The 22,574-nt window shown below is 43.4% G+C and overlaps 1 protein-coding gene across 3 annotated transcripts; it reads right to left on the reverse strand.

Moving 5' to 3' along the window:
* Positions 1-1,815: 1,815 nt before the first annotated feature.
* Positions 1,816-9,278, reverse strand: NR4A2 (nuclear receptor subfamily 4 group A member 2). 3 transcript variants are annotated; one of them, XM_090280001.1, is made up of 8 exons: positions 9,052-9,278; positions 7,232-7,355; positions 5,895-6,582; positions 5,012-5,141; positions 4,492-4,655; positions 3,427-3,629; positions 2,878-3,056; positions 1,816-2,731 (listed from the first exon to the last, which is right to left on the reverse strand). In XM_090280001.1, exons 3-8 carry the CDS (start codon positions 6,567-6,569, stop codon positions 2,475-2,477), a joined length of 1,608 nt encoding a protein of 535 aa, XP_090136127.1. In that variant the 5' UTR covers positions 6,570-6,582; positions 7,232-7,355; positions 9,052-9,278; the 3' UTR covers positions 1,816-2,474. The 3 variants fall into 3 exon arrangements, with proteins under 3 accessions (XP_090136127.1, XP_090136120.1, XP_090136111.1); XM_090279994.1 differs by having other exon boundaries at positions 4,567-4,655; positions 5,895-6,760; XM_090279985.1 differs by having other exon boundaries at positions 5,895-6,760.
* Positions 9,279-22,574: the final 13,296 nt, after the last annotated feature.

Below are 22,574 nucleotides of genomic sequence, written 5' to 3' on the forward strand. Positions count from 1 at the left end.
TGAACGTTTTGCTTATTATTTAATCTCTTATGTGGCCACCCCCTTTTGCCCCTCAAAGTTACCTGCAGAGAAACCCATCTCCTAAAAACAACCTAAATTACTAGGAGACCTGCCTTCACTCTTTAACCCACTCGCAAAACACATATTTTTAAGGGGGGGGGTGGCCAAATAAAAATAACCAGAGGACTCTCATGACAATTTAGTGGTATGTCTGCTTTTTAAAAAAATAACACTCTGTAAATTTCAGGGACCAGAAGGAGGTCGGTAATTCACCAGGGTCAGTGAAGAAGACTGTCCCCATGTTCGGATCCCTATGAATTCACAGCTGTCCTGAAGCGAAACTCAGAGGACCTCAACTGCCCAAAGGCCAGGGTGCCCAGCGTCAGCTCAGACTGTAAGCAGATTAACAGTGTTAAGTTATTTTCTTGCTAAAAGTTGATGCTGGGTGGAATCCTAAGGGCTGTGGTATAACTTAATTATACCAAACCAGGCACCTGACAAAGGAATATTTTATTATTTATTTGAGAAACTTTTAAGGCAAGATATTATTCTAAAACTATAAACAACCTCATGACTATCCACCAAAGAAAGAAAAAATTTGCAAGAAATACCTCTATAGAGTTCTGCTCTATACCAAAGAGCACTGAACCAAGGCCCAAATGGCCCAAAATGCTGGTCTTTCCACCAAGACTCTTCACAACAGTATTAAGTAGAGGAATTAGAAAAATTCCAGATTAAGTACAACACACTTCACATTCATGTTATTTCCTGAGTTTTCAAAAGATACCTCCTAAACATTGTTCAAGAAAAAAGTTTGACAAGACTTTGGACTTGAAAAAGTTCAAAAGCTGTTTCATCTCATGAACTTCTCTTCTGAAAGCTGCATTTATTAGCAAAATTAACAGAAGAGTTAAGATATTCTTAATTGCTTCTGATCAATGTAGTTTGCCACACTGAAAAGTTCTGGTTAAGAAAAAATATTGTACTGAATTCTCCAGAAATTAGTTCAATTTCCCAGTTCCTTTTGTCAATTCCAGGTTGGCAGTTTGAAACTCAGATGTTAAATAAGTGACCTATCCCAAATCAATCAACTCTGTCTAATGCATGTTGTTGTTTTTCCCCTCACCCAGAAAGAAGACAAAATTCTGTTCATTTACATAGTTTATTGTTGTAAACATTAAAATTGTCTTTCTCAAAGAAAGAATTTATCAGGAAAAAAAAATCAGTGTCTCTAATTGTCATACACCATAGAAAAAAAGGCAGTGACTCATATCATGTGCCATACTGGAAATATACAAAGAAAAATACTACAGAATATGGCAATATTAAAATTCTCACTCAAACATAAAATAATATATTAACTGACAATTTTAGACATTAAAAAAAAAACAACAAAATTTCAAAGTGCTCAGTAATTTCCAGGGAGTTATGTATATTATAAGCACTCTGGAAACAATCAAAAGCTGCTGCATGCAAGTTTTGTTTAGCTTTAGACAACAAAATAATCAAGATATAACTTTCTTTTATCAACATCAACGGTACATACAACACTTACAAACAAGGAATGTTGGATGGTGTTACAAACACTATGTGTCCCTTTTGTCAGGATTTTCAGATGTGTAATACTTGTGCCCACTTATTTTACATTTGAGAAAATGTTTAAGCTCAGATAACTACCAATCTTTATAAAATCTAACAGACTACATAGTGTCTGAAATACTATTTATATAATATAGACATTACTGAAGTAGCAAGTGCCTATAACATTTTCAACCTAGAATTAACATGCTGGTCCCTTTTTTGTGTAGTTATTTCTTTCTTTCTTTCTTTTTTTTTTTTTTTTGCAAACACAATTAACTTTTAGAATTTGTAATATTTATTCATAAATAGGCACAAAATAATTTAAAAAGCCAAACTGTATTGAGTAAATTTACAAGCCTTTGCCTTCTTCAAATCATGCCACCCACGCAACATTTAGTTTTACTATATATTACAGCTTTCTTTACAGCAAAAAACTTTGAAGTCTTTTAAAGGGCAATACTTGTGGGTCCCCTTATGGTGTGTGTGTATGTGTATGTGTATTACATTTTTCTTAACCGCAACAACCAAACATGGCCAAACGTTTCCCATCATACATTAGGAATCTTTCTTCTGAACATTAAACTGATTTTTAAACTGATAATAAAAAGTTTATACCACTGTATTGTGTGTAGTCCATGTTCTAAATCCAGGATGCCCCGAGCCAAAATGCCCTTTCAGGTTCTGCCTGCAGGTTAGGAAACAGCAACAGTTTTTGTTTTTGTTTTTTTGTTTTTTGTTTTCCTTTAGGGATTAAGGGGCTAGGGTTTAATGGAAGGAGTGGGGGCTGGCAAGAGCTGAGACAGCTCAGGGGGATATCTCTTGCCCTTGTGACTTGCCCCCTCTGGAGACTTTTAGGTTTTCTTTCCAGTTTCTTTGTAGCTCATGAGGGAGCTCTAAAAAGGTAAAGTGTCCAGAAAAAGTTTGTCAATTATTGCTGGTGGTGGTACCAAGTCTTCCAGTTTCAGGTAGAAAATGCGCTGTAACCCCTGTGTGCAAAGGGTACGGAGTTCTGGGAGCTTCCCCAACAGTTTGGACAAATAGTTGGGGCGGTTCAACCCCCCATTGTTGAAAGTCACGTGATCTTTGAGACAATTTACAATCTTGTTTTGCAGTTCTTCCACTCTCTTGGGTTCCTTGAGCCCATGTCTCTCTGCAGAAAACACAATCAAAAACAAAAGAGGAATGCACAAAGTGGTTAGCTAGCTGTCAAGACCAGGGTGGATCCATGGCAAGGGGAAACCAAGACAAATCCCACTGGGCAGTTCTGGAGAAGTGCCTTGTGTATGTTGTACTAACCTGTGACCATAGCCAGGGCAGCAATGCAGGAGAAGGCAGAAATGTCGATGTTCATATTCTGCAAGTTGGAGGAGAATTCAACAATGGAATCAATCCATTCCCCAAAGCCACGAACGCATTGCAACCTGTGCAAGACCACCCCATTGCAAAAGATGAGTTTACCCTCCACTGGGTTGGACCTGCAATTAATACCAAAGAAAGAGAGGGGAGAAAAAGAGAGAGAGAAAAGCTAAACAACTAATTACTTGAAGAGCAATAAATGAGGGATTTAAGAGGCACCTAATTACCGAAGAGTTAATAAAATCTAGACCAGTGGACCTTGAAAGGGTTCGATTTTATAACAATCAAGAACGCCCCCTATCCCACTTCCATGACATTTATCCAAGACTTCTGGGCTCACTCTTTCTCTTCTTCGCCTTTTTCTTCTATCCTTTCCCACCTTTTTCCTATTCTGTCCTTTTCTCTTTCTCTCATTTTATTTCCTTTCTTCTCCTGTCTTGATTGCTTTCTTCTTTCTCCCCCAGCCTCCCTGATTGCTACCTCAGTTACCTGTATGCTAATCGCAGCACAAACAGTTCTAAGAAAGCCGACTCGAAAAGCAGGTCCTGGTCCGCTTTGGGCAGGTCAGCAAAGCCCGGAATCTTCTCGGCCCAGCCCCTGATGATCTCCATGGAGCCAGTCAGGAGATCATAGAATTGCTGGATATGCTGGGTGTCATCTCCACTCATCTGATAGTCAGGGTTTGCCTGGAACTGGAATTTCATTTTAAAAAGCACTTAATGAGGTTCTCTAAAATATATAACCCGTGAAATTGCTAACCCCTTTTCTAGTAGTGGAGCCAGGTTTTTATAACAATTAAACCTCTCTCTGACCAGTAAGGAAATTAGATGTTCCGGGGCAATTAATTCAATTAGGGATGGTGCTATGAGGTCGCTGCTTTAAATATGTAAATTACCATTTCCATACAGACTAAATACAGTGCCATCCAGCCTTGGGAAATGTTCACTCTTATCTCCACAAAACAATTGACACGTTAGTATTCATGCCAGTCCCAGAGTGGGTTTTGAGCAGAGACGCTCTTTGCAAATCTTAATAAAATTGAAGTGACTTCTAGGTTTGCCGAACATCTTTCCTCCAATTAAAGCCCACCCATTCCTCACAGCTGGGGTAAAACAAGACTCTGACCTTTTGATCCTCTACCACACGGCCATTCCTTAGACCCTCTCTCTTTCCCTTTCCAGGCCCCCACGCAGGCATTCCCCACCCAGACCGTGCTAGACAGAATGAGGATTTAAGCACCTCTGTGGAAGATTGGGAATAAAATCCAAGTGGGGTTTTCACAACGCCTCTGTATGTGCGTACCATGGTAATGAGAAACAGACCTGGAGAGATTTGACCACTGTGGCCTAACTTTTCTTTCTTCCTCTGCACAGCCCTCATGTCTACTCTTGTCTGTAGGTCTGCTTGTCTCCTGTGGCTCTGCCCAGAGCTGTGACGCCACAGCCTCACTTGCCTCCTTTAATCTCTAGAGTCTGGGGGTTAGTGATGGGTGTGGGGAGGGGTTCCTGCCCATCTGTCGGTTTGTCCACATGACACCCCCCACCAGCTTCTTACCCTGGAATAGTCCAGGCTGGTCATAGCCGGGTTGGAGTCGACATGGGCCCTGACGAGGGCACTGATCAGACTCACCGGGGGCGAGGGGGGAGAGGGATCCTGTGGGCTCTTCGGTTTCGAGGGTAAACGACCTCTCCGGCCTTTTAAACTGTCCGTGCGAACCACTGCAAAGAAAGGGCCCGGTTAATGCTGCCCCCCACAAGTGGGACCCAGCTGCTGCCTTGGCCCCTCCTGGGGAAGGCCACAGCCGCAGGGCGCCTGGCCAGGCAGTGGAAGGCCCCACTGCTTGTTAAAAAAAAAAAAAAAAAAAAAATGCTGGGATGTTTTATTTCCTCTTCCAAATGGGTCATATGTTTAAAAGACGAGCCTGGTGGCTCTTTCTGGGACAGGATGGGGAAGCTGACGGTTGGGGGGGGGGCGGCAAGAGACCCCTGCCTCTGCAGCGGAGAGTGGGGTTGGGGCAGGGGCAGTGGTTTCCCAAGAGCACAGACTGAGGAGTGGGCTACTTGCCCCGACCTACCTTCTTTGACCATCCCAACAGCCAGGCACTTCTGAAATCGGCAGTACTGACAGCGATTCCGGCGGCGCTTGTCCACTGGGCAGTTTTTATTTGCTAAACAAACGTATTTCGCATTTTTTTGCACCGTACGCTGCAAAAAAAAAGACAATAGAAGCCGAAAATTATTTTTTCTCTTGAAAATCAGCAACCGAGAGAGTCCAGAGACAATTTCTGAACGGCTGGAGTCACTCCCTTCCCACAAACACATATACAAAACTCCTTTATATTTTTCCCTCTTTCTTTTCTCTTTCTTTTCTTTTTCCTCCCCCAGGGCATGTTACAGAAGAAAATTGATAGCGTTAACATTTGAGCTAACCTTGCCGCTCCTTGCTGTGTTTTATATGCCAAGAGAAGGAGAAGGAGACGTTCAGTAAATACAAATCCGTGGGCATTCATATTATTTACATTCCTTGGAGACCTTCTCTATTTAAAATGATAAGATTATTCAATCAGGATAGCGAAATAAAGAGATCACTTAATTTGACCATAGGGAATTCTGTTCCACTTGGTTAGCTCAGACACGGTTCTCTGTCCTAACCAATTTCAATCTGAACAGAGTAGACAGCTCTGAGCACATGCAAATGACCCTCTTCCAACTCCCGCTCCAGTAACTTGGGGCGGGCGCCTGCCCGGCCGGCTTCGTGCGATGGTTGCGACCCCGGCTCTCCCGGTCTCCTTACATCAGGCACCCGGATGCCCCTACTGCAACCTCTGCGCATCCCAGGACTTGAACCTTCCGGACAAGCCGGACCTGAGACTCCTGCACCAAGGCGGAGAGCGCACGCGGAGGATACCGACTCTTAGGGGGCCCCTACCAGCTTCTTCCGTCCCGGGCCTTGCTCACCTTAAAGAACCCTTTGCAGCCTTCACAGGTGCGCACGCCGTAGTGCTGGCAGGCCGCGTTGTCGCCGCAGACGGCGCACAGGCCCTCATTAGAGGGAGAGCCCCGCGACGGCGGCGAGGGCACCTGCGTGTCGAGCAGCTGCGACGCATGGCCAATCTGCAGGCCGGGGAAGCCCATGGACGCGGGCTTTCGGATGGGGTTAGGCACCGCAAAGGTCTGCCCGTCTACAACGTGGTGGCTGCCCGCCGGCTCCGGGTTCATGGGGACGTGCAGGGGCCCGTCGAAGCGCATCTGGCAGCTAGACACAGGGGTACCGGGGGGCGACTGCTTAAAGGAGAAGAGGGAGAGGCGGGAGACAGGCGTTTTCCTCTGCTCGATCATGTGCGTGGTGGCCACGTAGTTCTGGTGGAAGTTGTGGAGGGAGCCTGGGTCGTCCCACATGGGGCTGTGCTGCACCTGGAAGCCCGGGGTGGTGGACGTTGGGGGCGAGGAGGGCTTGTAGTAAACCGATCCGGAGTGCGGCATCATCTCCTCGGACTGGGGGGGCAGGTGGCTGTGTTGCTGGTAGTTGTGCATCTGAATGTCTTCTACTTTAATGGAAGACTGCTGTCCGGACAGGGGCATTTGGTACAAGCAAGGTGGCTTGACGTCGTAGCCTGTGCTGTAGTTGTCCATAAAGGTACTGAAGCTGGGGAGAGAAGTGGTGGCAGTGATTTCAGTGTTGGTGAGGTCCATGCTAAACTTGACAAACTCTGGAGTTAAGAAATCGGAGCTGTATTCTCCCGAAGAGTGGTAACTGTAGCTCTGAGAAGCGGGGCTGGCTCCTTGAGGCGAGGACCCATACTGCGCCTGAACACAAGGCATGGCTGGAAATGAAACAGGGCAATAATATACACTCAGCCTGGGCAACTGAACACTTTCTCCTGGGCTTGGGTACACCTGGAGCTACACCAGCAGTCTGCAGTGGTCAGAGAGGTGTAGGGGCGCGAGGGAAAGGGTGGAGAAGGCGAATGCTGAGGGGGCAAAACAGTGCAGGGCGTGGAAAGGCTGATCAAATAAAGACCCAGAGCTAGAAAGCCCGGCGATTTCCAAAGGCCTCCCCATCAACCCCCTTTCATGAACAATCCCGCTCAAATGAGACAGCCTCTGAAGCTCAGGTTCAGCAAGCTCATTCGAGAAATAAAATTGACCTGCACAATGAGAAAGTTGCTCCCGAAGGCGAACAGTTGAAAAACCTTAAGTTACAAGGTTTGCTGAGAAAGATCACATTGCCTCTAGTCTTGATGTTTTCGGAATTATGGGGGTGGGGAGGGGGGGAGAAATCAAGTTGCACTAACCTTCAGCCGAGTTAGAGGCGTTTTCAAGGGAATTAAAGGTGGACAGTGTCGTAATTCAATGAAGGCTAAAGTTTCCAAGATTTTTAGAAAAGCAATGGGGAGTCCAGTCTGTCAGATCTCCTCCCTGAAAACAGACACAGAAAGCTTCAGGATGACTTTCTGTACAGATTCAGCCAGGCATCTGTAGACTCACCAGGCAGGCCTTTCTATGCCCTCCATGATTGCTTCATTGGAAATTGTGTGCAACCTTCATCAAACCTAGCAGTTAAAATAAACGTGTAAAGGAAATGGCTGAAAACAACAGAAAATGCCACCCGTTGCACTGTGTAAATCCTTGCAGAGAGAGGGTTCTGAAGCAAAAGTATTCCATGTACTTGTTTAATACTTATGATGTAATACATTAGCCCTTTTGATAGGGTGTATGGAGGGTAGAGGGGAGTGTCATTTCCATTTTAGTTTAACTCAGACCCAAAAAGAAGAAACTGGATTTTAATAAAATACCTTAGAATCTCCTCTGACCACCCCCTCATGGTGAAATTGGCTTTTCTTTTGAGAGGGGGTAAGAAAGTAGAAGTTAAGAATATAAAATGAGGAAACCTCTCCCACCATCCCTTTGAGATACAACATGCTAGAAAGGCCTGGGCAGCCTTGAAGTCAATATGAATGTGCTTTTGACAGAGTAGTGGGATTGGGGAAACAAGTGAACTGGCATTCACTTTTCCAGGAAACTTATCTTTCAACATCTTTAATGGCCAAAGGGTGGGAAGAAGGGAGCCTACTTTTCCAGGAGCATCTTAAGTCAACTGCAGAGGGAGGGCAATGCTGCCTATCTGGTATTGGCACCAATGTTAGAAACAATTCCCAACAAAGCAAGTTGAACACCTTCCTTATAGAGCCTGCCACAATCTGTCTCTTACTGGAACAAGGCATTCTTGTATCCTAGTAATTTCAAATGTTCCTACTTGGAAGGCATTTTACAGCATAGACAACCTTATTACTAATGAAAAAGAAAGCCAAACATCCACTCCTTCTGTTCTCCTTGCCCTCTCCCTCTTTCAGGATCTTGCTTCATTAGATGAGAGAGGTTAACTAAGAAAAAGTAGAAAGGAAGGAGACTCGACCCCCACAGCCTTGAGAGACGTGCCTGTGCTGGATATTGCCCCCCATACTACTCCCCTGGTTACTTCACAGCTTCATAACTGTACTCTTCACATATTATCTCTGTCTCTGACACACTGACATACACAAGCTCGGCATATATCAAAACCAGAAATTTCAGTCAACTTAGTAACAGGACACTCTACCCCACTCCACCCCACCCTAACCCCCCCTTCCCTTACTCAACAATACCCAGGAAACACTGGCACATTGGCCAGCAGCGGTGACACAGTTCCCAAGCAACACATAAACTAAAGCACTTTCTCTCTCCCTGTCACTTTGTGGGCAGCGTTAAGGCCCTTCGCATACACAGGACTTGGAGTCTCAGTGTCTAAAGGCCACAACCAATTCCGCACTAAGAGCAAACTTTGCGCACATTTATTTCCGCGGGCAAGTCCGTAGCTCCCCAAACTATGCAAGTCTCCCTTCATGTTCACCGATGACGAGCCTGGAAATCTCTGTTGGGAGCCAACTCCCCGCTAGTGCCAAAGGTGGTGTTTGGACAAATGCCCTCTGTAACTGCGCGCCTCTACTCCCCATCCTCCGGCCCCACTCGCGCCTCTGGCGCCCACTTCCAGAGGATCTGTACCACAGATGTGGAAAGAAAAGACGTGCAAAAGAAGAAAGAAGGATTAAAAAAACGCGAGCTGCACGGGCGTCACCTCATTTAGGAGTTGTCCGCGTCTCTCTTCATTCATTCAACTCTGCCGAAGTGTAGTTCCCTCTGGGATTCCGGGCGCAAGGTCGGGGAGGGCGGGCAAGAGGGGCGAAGGGTGCCGAGACGCCGGGAGCCGGGAGGGAGCAGAAGAAGGCGGCTGGCTGGACTGGAAAGCAGGACCGCGGAGCTTTGCGCAAGCCTCCGGGAGGACTGGCCCTGGCGGCCAATGTGCCTTTGTTTATGTGGCTCGCGCTGCCGCTGCCAACATGCACCTAAAGTCTCCGCGCGTCAGCGCGCGTCAGAGGCCCGCCGCCCAATCGCCGCGCCGCCGCGCTCCCCGGACTCCTGGCCGGCGCTCGCTTTGGTATATTTCCGACCTGACGTCACGAGCAGGACCGACTTTAAGGTGGGAACCATTCTGGGTTCACCTTAATATCCAACTTGGTTTTTTTTTTTTTTTTTTTTTTTTTTTTTTCCGAAAGAGGTGTGACCTCTCCACTCTGGTCCGCACAGCCCACAGAACAGCGACATCTCACCCACATCCCCAAAACTCGCGCCACTGCTACCGCCAGGCCTCTCACACGTGGGGGAGGGTGCAACAAAAGCCTGGGCGGAAAGGAACCCTGGTGTGGGCCAGGTAGCCAGCACCTGGAATCTTAAGGATGGGGTGTGCCTAGCAGAGCCGTAACCTCACACACCCACAATCGTCACCCCCATTAGAGGAAGAGAGGACAGAAGTCCCTTGACACGAGACGCTCCGAGGGTTCAAGTAATTGGGGTGGGATTTCCCTAGCCCAGTGTAGCCCCCTCTTCTCTTTTCCTGTCCCAGGCCGCCTCCTCCTCCGGCGGCATATTCATATTCTCTCTCTCTCTCTCTCTCTCTCTCTCTCTCTCTCTCTCTCTCACACACACAGACACACACACACACACAAACGGAGTCTAAGGTGGAAGGGGCTAATTTGTGTTCCTTTCTTTCCTTTAAGTGCTCACGTGCGAAGGAGGAGGTCGTGTTTGGGGAGGAGAGTGAAGGGAGGACGGAATAGACAATGACCCAGACCTTGAAGGAACCCCGAAAGTCAGAGTGAGGCGTCGCCCACGTTCCTTTCGCAGACAAGGCAGCCAAGCAGCGGGCAACAGGTGCGCCTTCTGCAGAAAGATGCTCTAATCTCACCATTTGGTAACTCTAGGACTTGCGACATTCCTCGGTGCCGATCAACTCCTACCCTTCCACGAGTTTTAGGGAAATACTTTGACCCTCCTTTGAAGCACAAGGGTTCTCACAGCCTCCATGTGAGAGCCAAGAAGGAAAGACAAACAGGAGGAGGGGAGGGCAGAGTAGTTCCGCTAAGCGTCAAGTGTGAGCCTGCAGCCCTCCCAGAAGAGGAGTGCAAGGCTGTGGGAGCGTGCCTTTACTCCCGCGGCCCTCTGAGTCGCCGCCGACTCCGCCTGGCAAGCCAGTCCCACCGCCACGCTGAGGGCGCACGGCGCTTTCTAGCAAAGGAAATGCCGCCTCTCCCAGGAGCAAACCCCTATGCCTGTCCCTCGGCCGAGCTGGCTGGGTCCGTGAGGGCTTCCCCTGTGGGGCTGGAAGAGGCTCGGACGAGGGTAGGGAGGATTCGGGAGTTTCTTCGCTCTCTGCTCTTGCAGTTCCAGCCGCCCCTCCTCCCTCCGCGGGGCTGGCTTCCCGGCCGCTGGGGCTCCTTGGTAACTCCCCGCCTCCACCCACCATCCTGATGGTACCAGCAAGGGCCGAAAGCGCCTTGAAACTACCGGCGTTTCCGAGCCCTTCTGCTCTAATCCGCACCCCCGCCTTTGCCCACTCCCGCCGCCCCCTGCTTCCCAGCGGCTGTACAGGCGAAGAAGCCACGAGGTGCCCTGAGACTGCCCCGGGAAGCTGCAAGCTCTTGTGCGCCGCAGCCTCGGGAACACCTACGCGACCACCTTAAGTTTCCCCCAGATGTGGCCGCCGCCTCCGCGGCTCAGCAGTGCCTCGGCGGGCTCGAGAAATAAATAAATAAATAAATAAATAAATAAATAAATAAATAAATAAATAAATAAATAAACAAACAAACCAGGAAGTGTGTGTGTGTGTGTGCTCGGGGTGGGGGTGGGGGCTTGTGGTGGCGAGCGAGGGTGTGTGAGTAGGGGGATTAGGGGAGGGGGGCGAAGAATCGCTTATTAGAATGGGCTCGGTAGCGTCAGAGTCCCGTGGGCAGAATCGATTCCACGCGAACGAAAGGGAAAAAGTGAGAGTTTGGACGGCCGGGGAGAAGGAAAGGGGTGGGGGTGGCGGTGACGCAGGGGGCGCAGGCATTGACGCACCCGCTCAGCTCGGCCCAAAATAGCAGCTCTAGCTCGGTGGCGCCCTCCCGGGTTCCCTTCCCCTTCCCCTTCCCCTTCCGCCAGCGAGCAGGGCGCGCCCAAGGCGAGCTTTCCTTGATCCCAGCGGCGGGCCAGGCTCCCAGCCGCTATTTTCAGGCGGTCGGAAAATCAAGCACAGCCACGCTAGGTTGGCAGTTATTATTTTTTAATATATTCCTAGGAAAGCGCGGGATGGGAGAACTTTTAAGTTTGTAACCATTACGCTTGTACACAAATAAGCACATCTAAGTAGATACATTTCCTCCACACGTTCCTCCGCCGTTATTGCCGTTAAAAAACACACACACAAAAAAAAAACACTTAGCCTGGGTTAAGGCTGGGGACAACTTGAGAATTTTCTTCCAGAGAGTGGAAAAGTGTTCTGGAGTTCTTAAAGAGTGAACTCCAAGGAATACATACTGTGATTCTTTACTAGAGAACAGCAACATGTGGAGTCTGGCTTCTTGATAACCGAGCCTTTGCCCAAGTCTTAATGCATCCAAGATCGAGAGGCAGTTTTCACAGCAGCTTATTATAATAATTACTAATAACTGGAATGGCATAATAAATAAAAGATTTTTTAAAGTGAGAGAAGAGGTAGACTTATTTCCTTCTATACTGCAGTCCATGGAAGAGTTCTTTGGAAAGAGAACTAGCTCCTGGGAAGCGTTACTTCTTAGGAAGACACATCAGATGCAAGACTGAATAAGCTACTTCTTGGATTGGCGTTTTGGGGAGGGCTCGAATGTACTTGGGGTGGAAAAGGCCCAGCATAGGTATCAGAAATATAAAGGACTACTCTCAAAACTCCATATTCCTGTGTCCCCACCAGATTCTGATGGAAGGAAGTCTCAGTAGAAACGCCCACGTCTGTAATTGACTGATCCTGTCAGTAGGGGGCCTGACTCCACAATGTTCAGGAAGATAACAGACACACAAACACACCACACACACAAACACACACAGACACCACCACCACCACCCCCTACCCCTCTACAGGCACGCAGCTATTACTATTTAGGCCAATCCCGAGGACAGAATGCTGCAGGCCCAAATATTCAAATTGTGTTGGAATTTATAAATATCTACAAATCTGTGGTTCTCTTCTGTTTGTCTGGTAAACGGAAACAGTTTAACACATGGAATTAGGTTCACAATAGATTTTCTTTATTTCCTCCTGCTCGTGTTTAACTCACTGCTAGGCCAGGGGTGGGGTGTCAAAATGGTAATAAAATCTCTCATTTTATCACCAAGCAGTTCAATTTGGCACGCAGTTTGGAAAAATGAAAGCATGCTTTAAAAATCTTATGATTACATGTTTTAAAGAATTATAGTTTAGAAGAGAATTCCTGTGGGTGTATTTGTTAGTACGTAAGAAAATGCTTTTTGTGCATAGAGGTTTAATTACACATATAATGGAGTCAAAATGTACAATTGAAAACCTTTTAGAAAATGTTTAAACGATGCTTTAGGCTAAAAGAAACTGAAATTCTGCATTTATATGACTGAAACCCTTCAATATTCTTGAACATAGATTCTTGAACATAAACTATTTTGTAATTCAATTAAAATGACAATATTAGGGCCTAGAATCTGATATAACTTTAAATTATTGCCATGTTTAAATATGTAGTTACCTCCACTTGGTGGTCTGTTTTCTTAAAAAATTAAAATAAATTGGAGTGAAAGTTGGAACTATCCCTAAGTAGCTCCTTTTTTTGAAAACAATAAAATAAATTTAAAAATTGTAATTCCTATCAACATATGCTACTACTACTAGATAACCTCAGAAAAGTATTTAGGAAAGTAATGTGATGGTATTATCTTTTACCATACTAACCAATAATAAGCAGAACATATTGGCACATCTATGGAAAAATATTTTTATAAAAATCAATATAAATAATGCATACCCTCACATCTAAACCAAAGTGTTTTATTTTGTGCATGATTTGGCAGGTTATACTTAATAAAATTGAGCTTTTGGTATAATTTAGAAAGCAAATATGAATGTAATCCCCTAAGATTTTCTATCTTAATGCATGGAAAGCGGGTCTTTAGGGATTTATTTCACTAGTCTCCCAAAATGAACTCAGAGTAGCCCCTACAATTCAAATATAGTGAACATACATAACTCCTTATGTTGTAAAAGTTGAGGTAACTCTAGCATATTTCATAACAAATTTACTTAATGAACCTATTTTAAGCATAAAAATGAGATATATATTTGAAGTTATATTTAGACAAACATTCATGGCATTGTCATTTGGCAAGAAGTTTTACTTCATTAATAGAAGAAATTTTCACTTTGAAAAAATTTGTTTCTGAAAATACAAAATCCTTTTTGAATATTAAGGGTTGTTTTGTTTTGTTTGTTTTTTACTCTTGCCATTTCATTTGCATTAACAGGATATTAATCAACCAGTAATGTGTTCCTTTTTAATAGGATGCTTAGAGAACAAGTCAATTGCTTAGCTAATATTCACATTTTGGATAGTTTTGGCTTTTACTCAATTTTACTCAGCCCTTTTTCACCAAAAGCCACTTAATGTAAAGACTAAGAAGTCTTACTTTGATTTAGAACTCAATTCTAGAAATGTATAAAGATGTGAAGAAGAAACCAGGACTTTTTTCTAGAACCATCTACTTGTAAATTAAAATAACAAAACTGAACATATGGTAAAACCTCATGCCACTCAAAAAGTATTTTGCATAATAAAAATCCTTCATCTTTCTCCTAATGCTTAACTCTGGGTAATCATAAGAACTAAATACTTTCTTTTAGATTAACCACTTAATATTTTCTTTTTTATTGTGGTAAAATACACATAACAAAATTTACCATCTTAATCATTTTTAAGTGTACAGTTTAGTGGTTTTAAATACATTCACAGTGTTGGGCACCCATCACCACTATCCATCCTCATAACTTTCATCTTAAAAAGCTGAAACCCTATACCATTAAACAATAACTTTCTGTTCCCCTCCTCCCAGCCCCTGGCAACAACAAATATTTTCTTTTGTAATGATTTTCTTTTAAATAAGCAAGTAAGTGTAACTGTGGTTTTAGATTTCACTGCTAATTTCAGTAAACATGGGAGTCATTACAATGTATGAAGTTCTAAAGGACATTTTAAAGATTCTGAAAATAAGTTGCTATATGCTAAGAAAATATCTAGGATGCTTAAAATTTTTAAAGTATTTATTAACATTAGTAAACATCACAGTATTATATAGCATTTTCTTTAAGTAGATAAAATATATACACTTTCCAACAGTTTTTGTGTATATCTTAGCTGGCTAGTTTGTGTTCTATCTTTAATGATAAAATAACCACTTCTGGGTTTTTCCTCAGACTAACTGGTATATAGGCACCTCTCAATTTAATAAAAAATAAAGATACAACACTGATATATTATGACAAACATATATGTGCCCATTTTCTCATCATAATTCTGCAATTATTAAGCCTACAATTTTAACACTACAAAAGTAACTGGACCCTTAAAGTGAAAAGTAATAAATCTAATTAGCATATCCTTTGAATAGATGTAATATAAATTTCATTGCTCACTTAAAAGTTCTAAAGTTAACAGCATAAACTTGAAATTGAGTAATTAAGTAATCCTTATATAGATACTTATTAAAGTATTTATACATATTATCTTAAATCTACATCTATCATTTTGCCAATTAAAATTAGGACTTTAATTGCAATTAAGTAATTTAATTGCCAATTGAACAGCAAAATTGCTAAGTGACTAATTTTAATGCCTATTTTAATTACCAATCATGACTGGGGAGGGAGCTAATCAAGTTACATCAAGCAGTACCAGAGTAATGATGTGAAGGGAAAAAAAAAAAAAGAAGAACAAACATTCCAGGCTACATGCTTTTTTAAAAAAGGAAACAAATTAAATAAATGCAAACACAATCTTATAAATGTATAAAATACTGTATTTCAATATCTGAATACAGAACATGAAATAGAACGAGATTAATTAAAGAAGCCTCTGTCAATCTTCAAAGTAAGGAAAACCAAATCAAAATTTTATGTGGTATTTACAGGGCACTCACACTAAACCAGATAAATACAAAGCTGCATATATAGCTGAAAATTAAAGACAGTTTCCTGCTTGGCTGGTTAAGTATTTCCAGATAGACAGTTTTTAAAAATTCTTTAAAATTGAAATGCTACAAAAGAGAGAAAAAACTTTCCAATGCAGCGATGTGGTTTTAAATTTGAAAAGCAAATAGGGCCAGTGCAGTGAGACTATATATACTCTTTCCTTCTGGCTCTCCTCCCCTCCCCACTCACTCGACTGAAGTTCTGTTATAGGCCTGATGCCTACCCATAACCTCTCCTATGTTACCTTGAGAAACACATAAGACTGCTTTTTCATGAGTAAAAAAAATAAAGCAGCTAAGATTACATCACAATTATAACTACTTAGAACATGGGGAATGTACTTTGTTCTAAAAGTATTTCTCGTTTTTTTCAATTAAAATAAACATACCAGCTCAAGAAAGTCTGTAAAGCAGCACGCAACCAAAAACACTGGTGAAAAAGTTCTTGGCCAATACCAACACATTGTCTAAAGTTTTCATATCTGAACTAATTCTAAGATTAGCAATATGGAAAGGCAATATGAAAAAAGGAGGTGGTATTGAGAGCAAAGAAAGAACGAAAGAGGAAAGGGAAGGAAGGAAGGAAGGAAGGAAGGAAGGAAGGAAGGAAGGAAGGAAGGAAGGAAGGAAGGAAGGAAGGAAGGAAGGGGAAAGGAAAGGAAAAGAAAAGAAAGGAAAGGAAAGGAAAGGAAAGGAAAGGGAAGGGAAGAGAAAAGAAAAGAGAAAAAGGAAAGGAAAAGAAAAAGATCCCTTGCAGACAATAATAATACTAGTACTTTCCAGCTATAGGGATCACCTTGGCAGCCAGCCACCTCATTTCAAGTAACAATGGAAATCCATCAAATCTTCATTTAAAATAAGTCATGATGCAAGCTACATAGCTTGATTTTGTTACTATATATGGGTACCAAAAATATATACATAGTTTATGTCTATAAAAGGGCCCAAAATTATTCATGAACTATATGTAATGTTATAATGAGATAAAGCAAATAGTGCTGCTTAGTATTTTATTTATTAATAGTCTTGAATTCTTAAATGAAGCACAGTGGGACTTTTGCTTGACTTTTGAAGGAGTAACATATTAATAATCATGGGGCTAAACAAAAGGCTGCAATATCTGTTCATGACAATAACAACTTTATAAGGCAAGTTGTGTGTGACTGACTGAAGGACACACTCACTGTGTTCAGAAGTCATGGAGATGGAGTCATTATTGACAAGTTCACTACTGATCAAGGTTAAAATTCATTGAATGCTGATGCCACAGAAGTATAACTTCAGGAATTAAAAGATTACCAAAAACAGCCCACAGAAAATGTTGCCATAGTTCAGATATATCTTGATGTATACAATTTTATGCTATATACATACACAAAGGATCTTATATTATTTGATAAATATCAAAATTATTGCATTAATTAAAGCACTAAATTACAAAGTATCAGCCATCACAAAAGCAGAAAAATGGAGAAACATTTTGTAATTTTTAAATGGCCCTGAAAAGACATGGGGTATAGACAATCTTTCAAAATGTTAACTTTCTAAAACTTCACATGACTGAAAATACATATTTTTAGACTATTTATTTTGTGTATTTTTATTATTAATGTGGTTTACATAGTTAGAAGCAAACTTTCTTAAAAGATAGTATGTCTATAGTTTTCAGATATCCTTTAACAGGTGAAAGTAAAAGATGTTGTAATGATAATGAGTTATTGTACTCTGAATTTCTTGTTTTTCAGTATTACCTCTCTGCATTAGTGAAGGAAAAAGGAGGAATACAGAAAGGACAACCATGTTTATCATCTGAAATTAGAGGCAATAAATTAAATATATTATTAGTCACCAGGATATGTAAAAATAAGACCTGTGAAGTATTACAAAATCATTCCACCAGGATTTGAACAGTGACTTCAGTATGCTGTCACTGACGTATTGGGGGGTGTTGAGGGGAACAAATGACCAGTACCACCACATACGTGATTGAAGTTGAAATACAGTACACACATAGTCTGTGTAGGGGGGACGGGGACGAGTATAGAAATTGGTTTGTTGAGAAGGTCCTTATTTTTCTTACATTTCACATTTCTAACACTGTTTTCTGTAAGTTACTGTTCAAAGTTTAAGAATGATTGAAGTTATTTCTCTAGAAAAAGAACGTAAATAGTCAATGAATGGATTTAGGAATTATATTAAAAGGACTTGAAGAATACTTTTTCATAGGAGTCCTTTAATTTTCTGGATTCAAAAGTATGGTGGTGTATTGCTAACTCTTAAGTACAGTAACTAGCTCTGGAAATCGTATTTTCCATTTCTCCATACCCTCATCGATTACTATTTGGAGGGCTGATTAGCAATTTCCAAGACAACAGTTTTGTTAAACTTTATAAACTTTGTATCACCCAGAGGTGGGAGGGTGGAGGCAATACAGATTTTACAGCCAGAATGATTGACAGAGCCCCTCAAAGTACAAATAGATGTTATAGAATTTGAAATGTGACTTTATAGTTCAATTTATACCACAGAAACTGAGAGTCTTTCTTCCTGTTGTTATAACGTATCAGGTCAAGGGATATAAATTGCATCAGGTAATTCATTTTGCCGTTCAGAGAGTCATTAAGTTCCTCCCAGAATTTATGTGATTGACATCCCTGGAGGTGAAAGGCTAAAAGAACCATATGGCAACATGTTGCATTCCGTATGCTATCTGCCCATCCGTGCTTAAGCTGCCATTAGCAACATCTGTACCTTACGGAAATCCAGCTGCGCCGACGCCGGCTGACGGAATTGTACTTGGGGGTGAAATCTAGCTTAGCGCCATTAACTTGAGACTTTGAGTCTATCTGCCAGGACGAATGGAAGCTTTCACAATTAGACGAGACGACACAAATGCTTTATTAAAGTTTAATTTTGAACTCCCAATTAGCGAAACTGCATAACAAATCGATTGCAATTTCCTAGAAGGCACAGCAAGTTCTTTGCCTGCCTGCCACGTGCGAGAGGCTCCAGAGCAAGCTTTCCCAGCTCCCAGCAGCTGAAAGGGGAGGGTTCAAAGCTGGACTCCGCAGCGCAGGAAGTCCCTAAAAATCCTCGTCAGCCCCTCCTTCCGCAAGGCGGGGGTGTGAAAGAACAGATCCCGCGGGAGGGGGTTGGGGTAAAGCGAGGGCGGAAGGCTGGGGGTGGGAGTGGACGGGGGCGAGGGGCTGCGGAAGGGAGGGTTGGGGAGGGCGTTGTCCTCTATCTTCTTGGCCTCTCAGGAGGAGTCTCTAGTCAGTCAAGCAGAAGTTTCTCTTTCGCTCTTTGCGCTACACAGCCAGATTGGCTTCCTGCGGGCCGGCCCGGGGGCGGAGGAGCGGGGCGCCTGGAGTCCCCAAAGGGCTGCCCGGCGCTCACAAACACCCCAGATCCCCTCCCCCACCCCAAACAAAGCCCCCGCTCTGGGTCCAGGATACTTTACCTGCCCGGCGCTCCCGGCCCCTCGGTCAGCGAATCCCCCGCTGGCTGAGCCTTGTGTGGGTCCCGCTCCCCGGGACGCACAAAGTGGTTGCCCCCGGCCGGCTAACTCCCCCCACCTCACCAAGTTGTGGGGAAGACAGGGAAAACGGGGTAAGTGAAAGCGAAGGCTGGGCCAAAGAGAACTTACTGATAAAAATTTAAAAATAAAATAAAATAAAATAAAAGCAGCTGGCGGGGGCAGATCCGGGCCAGGGGCAGAAAAGACCGGTCACCTCGCGGGCGGGAGGTGGGGGGGTCGGAGAGCGGCCACCAGCCCCCCTCCCCCGACCCCCAGCGGCGGCGGCAGCTGCACACACAGAAGCCCATTGTCGCCAGTGCCCGGCGCGCGGCCCCGCGGACTCGGCCCCACGGCCAAACGCGTCAGCGGCCCCGTCAGCCAGGCCGGGCTCCGTGACGCGCTCGCTCAGCCCGCTCTATAAATAACCCGCTGCCCGGCGTCTCGGGCGGCCTTCCAGTGACGCCTCCGCCAGGCGCGGGAGAAGGAGGGCGAGGGAAACAATAAAACCGCCAGCAGGCCTCCCAGCCTCTCTCCGCCCTCCCGCGGCCGCGACACCGGGGTCCCGCCCGGAGCCGCACGCGAGTGGGAAGGATGGAGCCTAGCCAGCGTCCTCCCATTCTGGTGGGACACCCGAGGGTCGGGACCAAACGGGGATTACCTCCACACGGGGAACAGGAGGGAACTGGGAACTTGGCGACGGGTTGAGGTTGGGGGTGGGGGTAGGGGTCTTTACCTGAGAGTGATTTAGACCTCTGGATGCTTTCTCCGCTCTCCCACACGCCTTCTAGTACAGGTGGGCTTGTGTGTGTGGTAGTAAATACTCAATTCAAATAAAAAACTTGCATTTTAACTGTCCTGATGTAGCATATTTTAAAGTATATGCGTGTGTTTGCATCTCATGGGGTTCCGCTATACCTGGACCGTATCTTTCCTCAAACGCCACGTGATTTGTCTAGGTTATTGCGAGGCCAGAACCGCGTTACTTCTTTAATTTGGGGAGTTGTGTAAGGGGTGCCGGTTAGAAGCAGCGTGGGTTTCAGGACTCACACTCTCATTCCCAGAACATTTTACAAGTCTTTTTGGCCTTAGCATAGGCCTTGAACATATAGCACATTTGTATTTTCCAAAAGTCTACAATTTTTCAACGGTTCTAGACTTTCATCAAGGTTGCCATTTAAAGGGGGCTTTCTCTGTAGGGAAATTTTTATGGGGACTTGCTGTTCTAGCTTCCATACTTAGGCAATTCTGCCCCACACCCTGACACTTCTGCCCCTTAAGGTGCCCATATACAACTGGAGGTAGTTTTCTTGGGACCATCAATTAATAGACTATTAAAATAATCTCTCCTCCTGAGCAAAATGTCTCAGATATACAAACTCCAGATTTTCTGGGATGCTGATATATAATTTGCCCATGCAAGCAGAGTTTTGAAGTGAGCTGGTGTGGACAGAGTAAGTTCAAGGGCTGGGGAAATTATTCACAATGGAGACAAAATGGTGTAGTAAAGGGTTCACTGCGCTGGGAGTTGAAAGACTAGGGAATTTGGCTTTTAATTATATTCATTGTACCTCTCTGTGCCACCTTGCAGAAATCACAGCCTCTCTCTGTCTCAGTTTCCTCATCTTCAAATGAAAGACTGGAGGTTTTTAAGCCTTTTTGAGCACGAATGTCCTAGGAATACCTTAGGACACAATTGTGTTCAGGTATAAAATTACCAATATGAACACCCAGTGTTTCATGGGAAAAGAATAACCAAATGTAGAATAATTCAGCTCCTGACAATTTACTATTTTGTCAAATTTACCCAAAGGAAATTTATTAGGGCCAGTTCAGAAAAAAATGAATTAAACTATACCATTAAAACTATATGCTTCATTTACATGACAGCAGATATAATTACAGTCTGCTGATGTCTTAGGCCCTTTCCAACATCATGTTCTTTTATGTGAGTGGATGAATTATGGGTAGCAAAATGTACTAGGACCACTTTCTCCAATTTTGCCTCCATTCTGGCTTGTGTGGTCTTTAGGAGGAAGTGTTCAGTTGAAAAGACAATAAAGTGTTTACCAATGAGTGATATTTGTGGGACAGGCAAAAATCTTCTAATTGAACCTCATCGGAGAGTCAGAATCTGCCTTATTCTCCTGTCTCCAGGTTGGTGAAGGCAGAAAACATAGAAGTGGCAGAAACGCATTTCGAGCCAAAACATTTGCTTCACATAGACATTGTGAAAGTGTGATCACAACTAAACGTTAACCAGTATTTTCCCGGTTCCAAAAGCACATCTGTCTCCCTTTTCCATAAAATGTTTGGTACCTTTAATTCAATTTCATCTTAAAGTTCTCTCTCTGCAGCTTAGAAAGAGATATTTTTCTCCCACTGCTACTTTCCTGACACTTCCAGCTTCTCACATAGTTTTAAATCAAAACTCTTTGTCTTATTTCTTATCCCTTCTTAATGTGGTCAGTTCCACTCGCTATTATTCTTACCCTTAAAAGTTTAAAAAGAATGAGAATTAGAGTATACAGGCTAAAATGGAAACATTCCACTTTTAGAGGGGGGAATAAAAGCTTGGCTCAAAGACCAGTAGAAATCTAGTGAAGAAACTGATTTCTTAAAAACAAAAGAAGAAAATACATCATGCTAAAATTTGTGAAATAACAGGCCGAATATATGAAAAGCCTTTTATTTCAGTCTCCTTGAGAGCATAAAGCTTATTACAATTTTCAAACATACTGAAGGTTTTAGATTGTGGACATTTCTCAATATTTTTGAAGTTTCTGTCTACCTGAGGTTAAATCCTTTGAAAAGACTCCTCTACAGTAACAGTATTGAAAATTTTATTAAAGAAACTACTGTGCACTCTTGCCTTATTACTCAGTTAATCCTGATCTAAATTTAGAAACTGATGCCAGCCAGGTTGAGGCTTCAGAGAAATGAGCACAAATATTTGCCATGTCCTGTGTAGTATAGTTTTGGTGATAGAAAATTCATTTTAAAAAATATCATTGAAGTTAGAGTATAAGCAAATTTCAGCAACCTTCAAATGGATAAATAAAAGGTTAACAAGAAAAGTGATGAAAGATTCTCAGTTTTTCAACTGAGAGGAAAGGAACAACTGAGGTTATAAAGCTAAAAGCTTTCTGCATTTTAAAAAGCCAAGAAATCAAGGCAGGCTGTGTTCTTATTAAAATTTAAAAGAAAATATATTAAGCAAAATTAACAAGGTCTCAGCATCAGTTCAGAATATGGACATATGAGGTCTCTCGGGGGGAATAAGTCTAACCATTGTTAATATAGTAAGAACACTTTGCTTGGCATTGATGTAACCTGGCAGCCAAGGAGAGTGGACTGGCATACACATGCATGAACAATGAAAATGTCACTGTACTAGTAAGTGGGGGTGGTAGACACCATTGAGTGAGCCATACATACTGTGTGGCTGTCGCATTCAAAATGATTGAGCAAGTAGAGCAATGAAGCTGCATCAAATTTTGCATTACACTTGAACATTCCTCCAC

This window comes from Furipterus horrens, unplaced genomic scaffold (genome assembly GCF_987537825.1).
Source record: "Furipterus horrens unplaced genomic scaffold, mFurHor1.1.pri manual_scaffold_1, whole genome shotgun sequence".
Lineage (NCBI taxonomy): Eukaryota > Metazoa > Chordata > Mammalia > Chiroptera > Furipteridae > Furipterus > Furipterus horrens.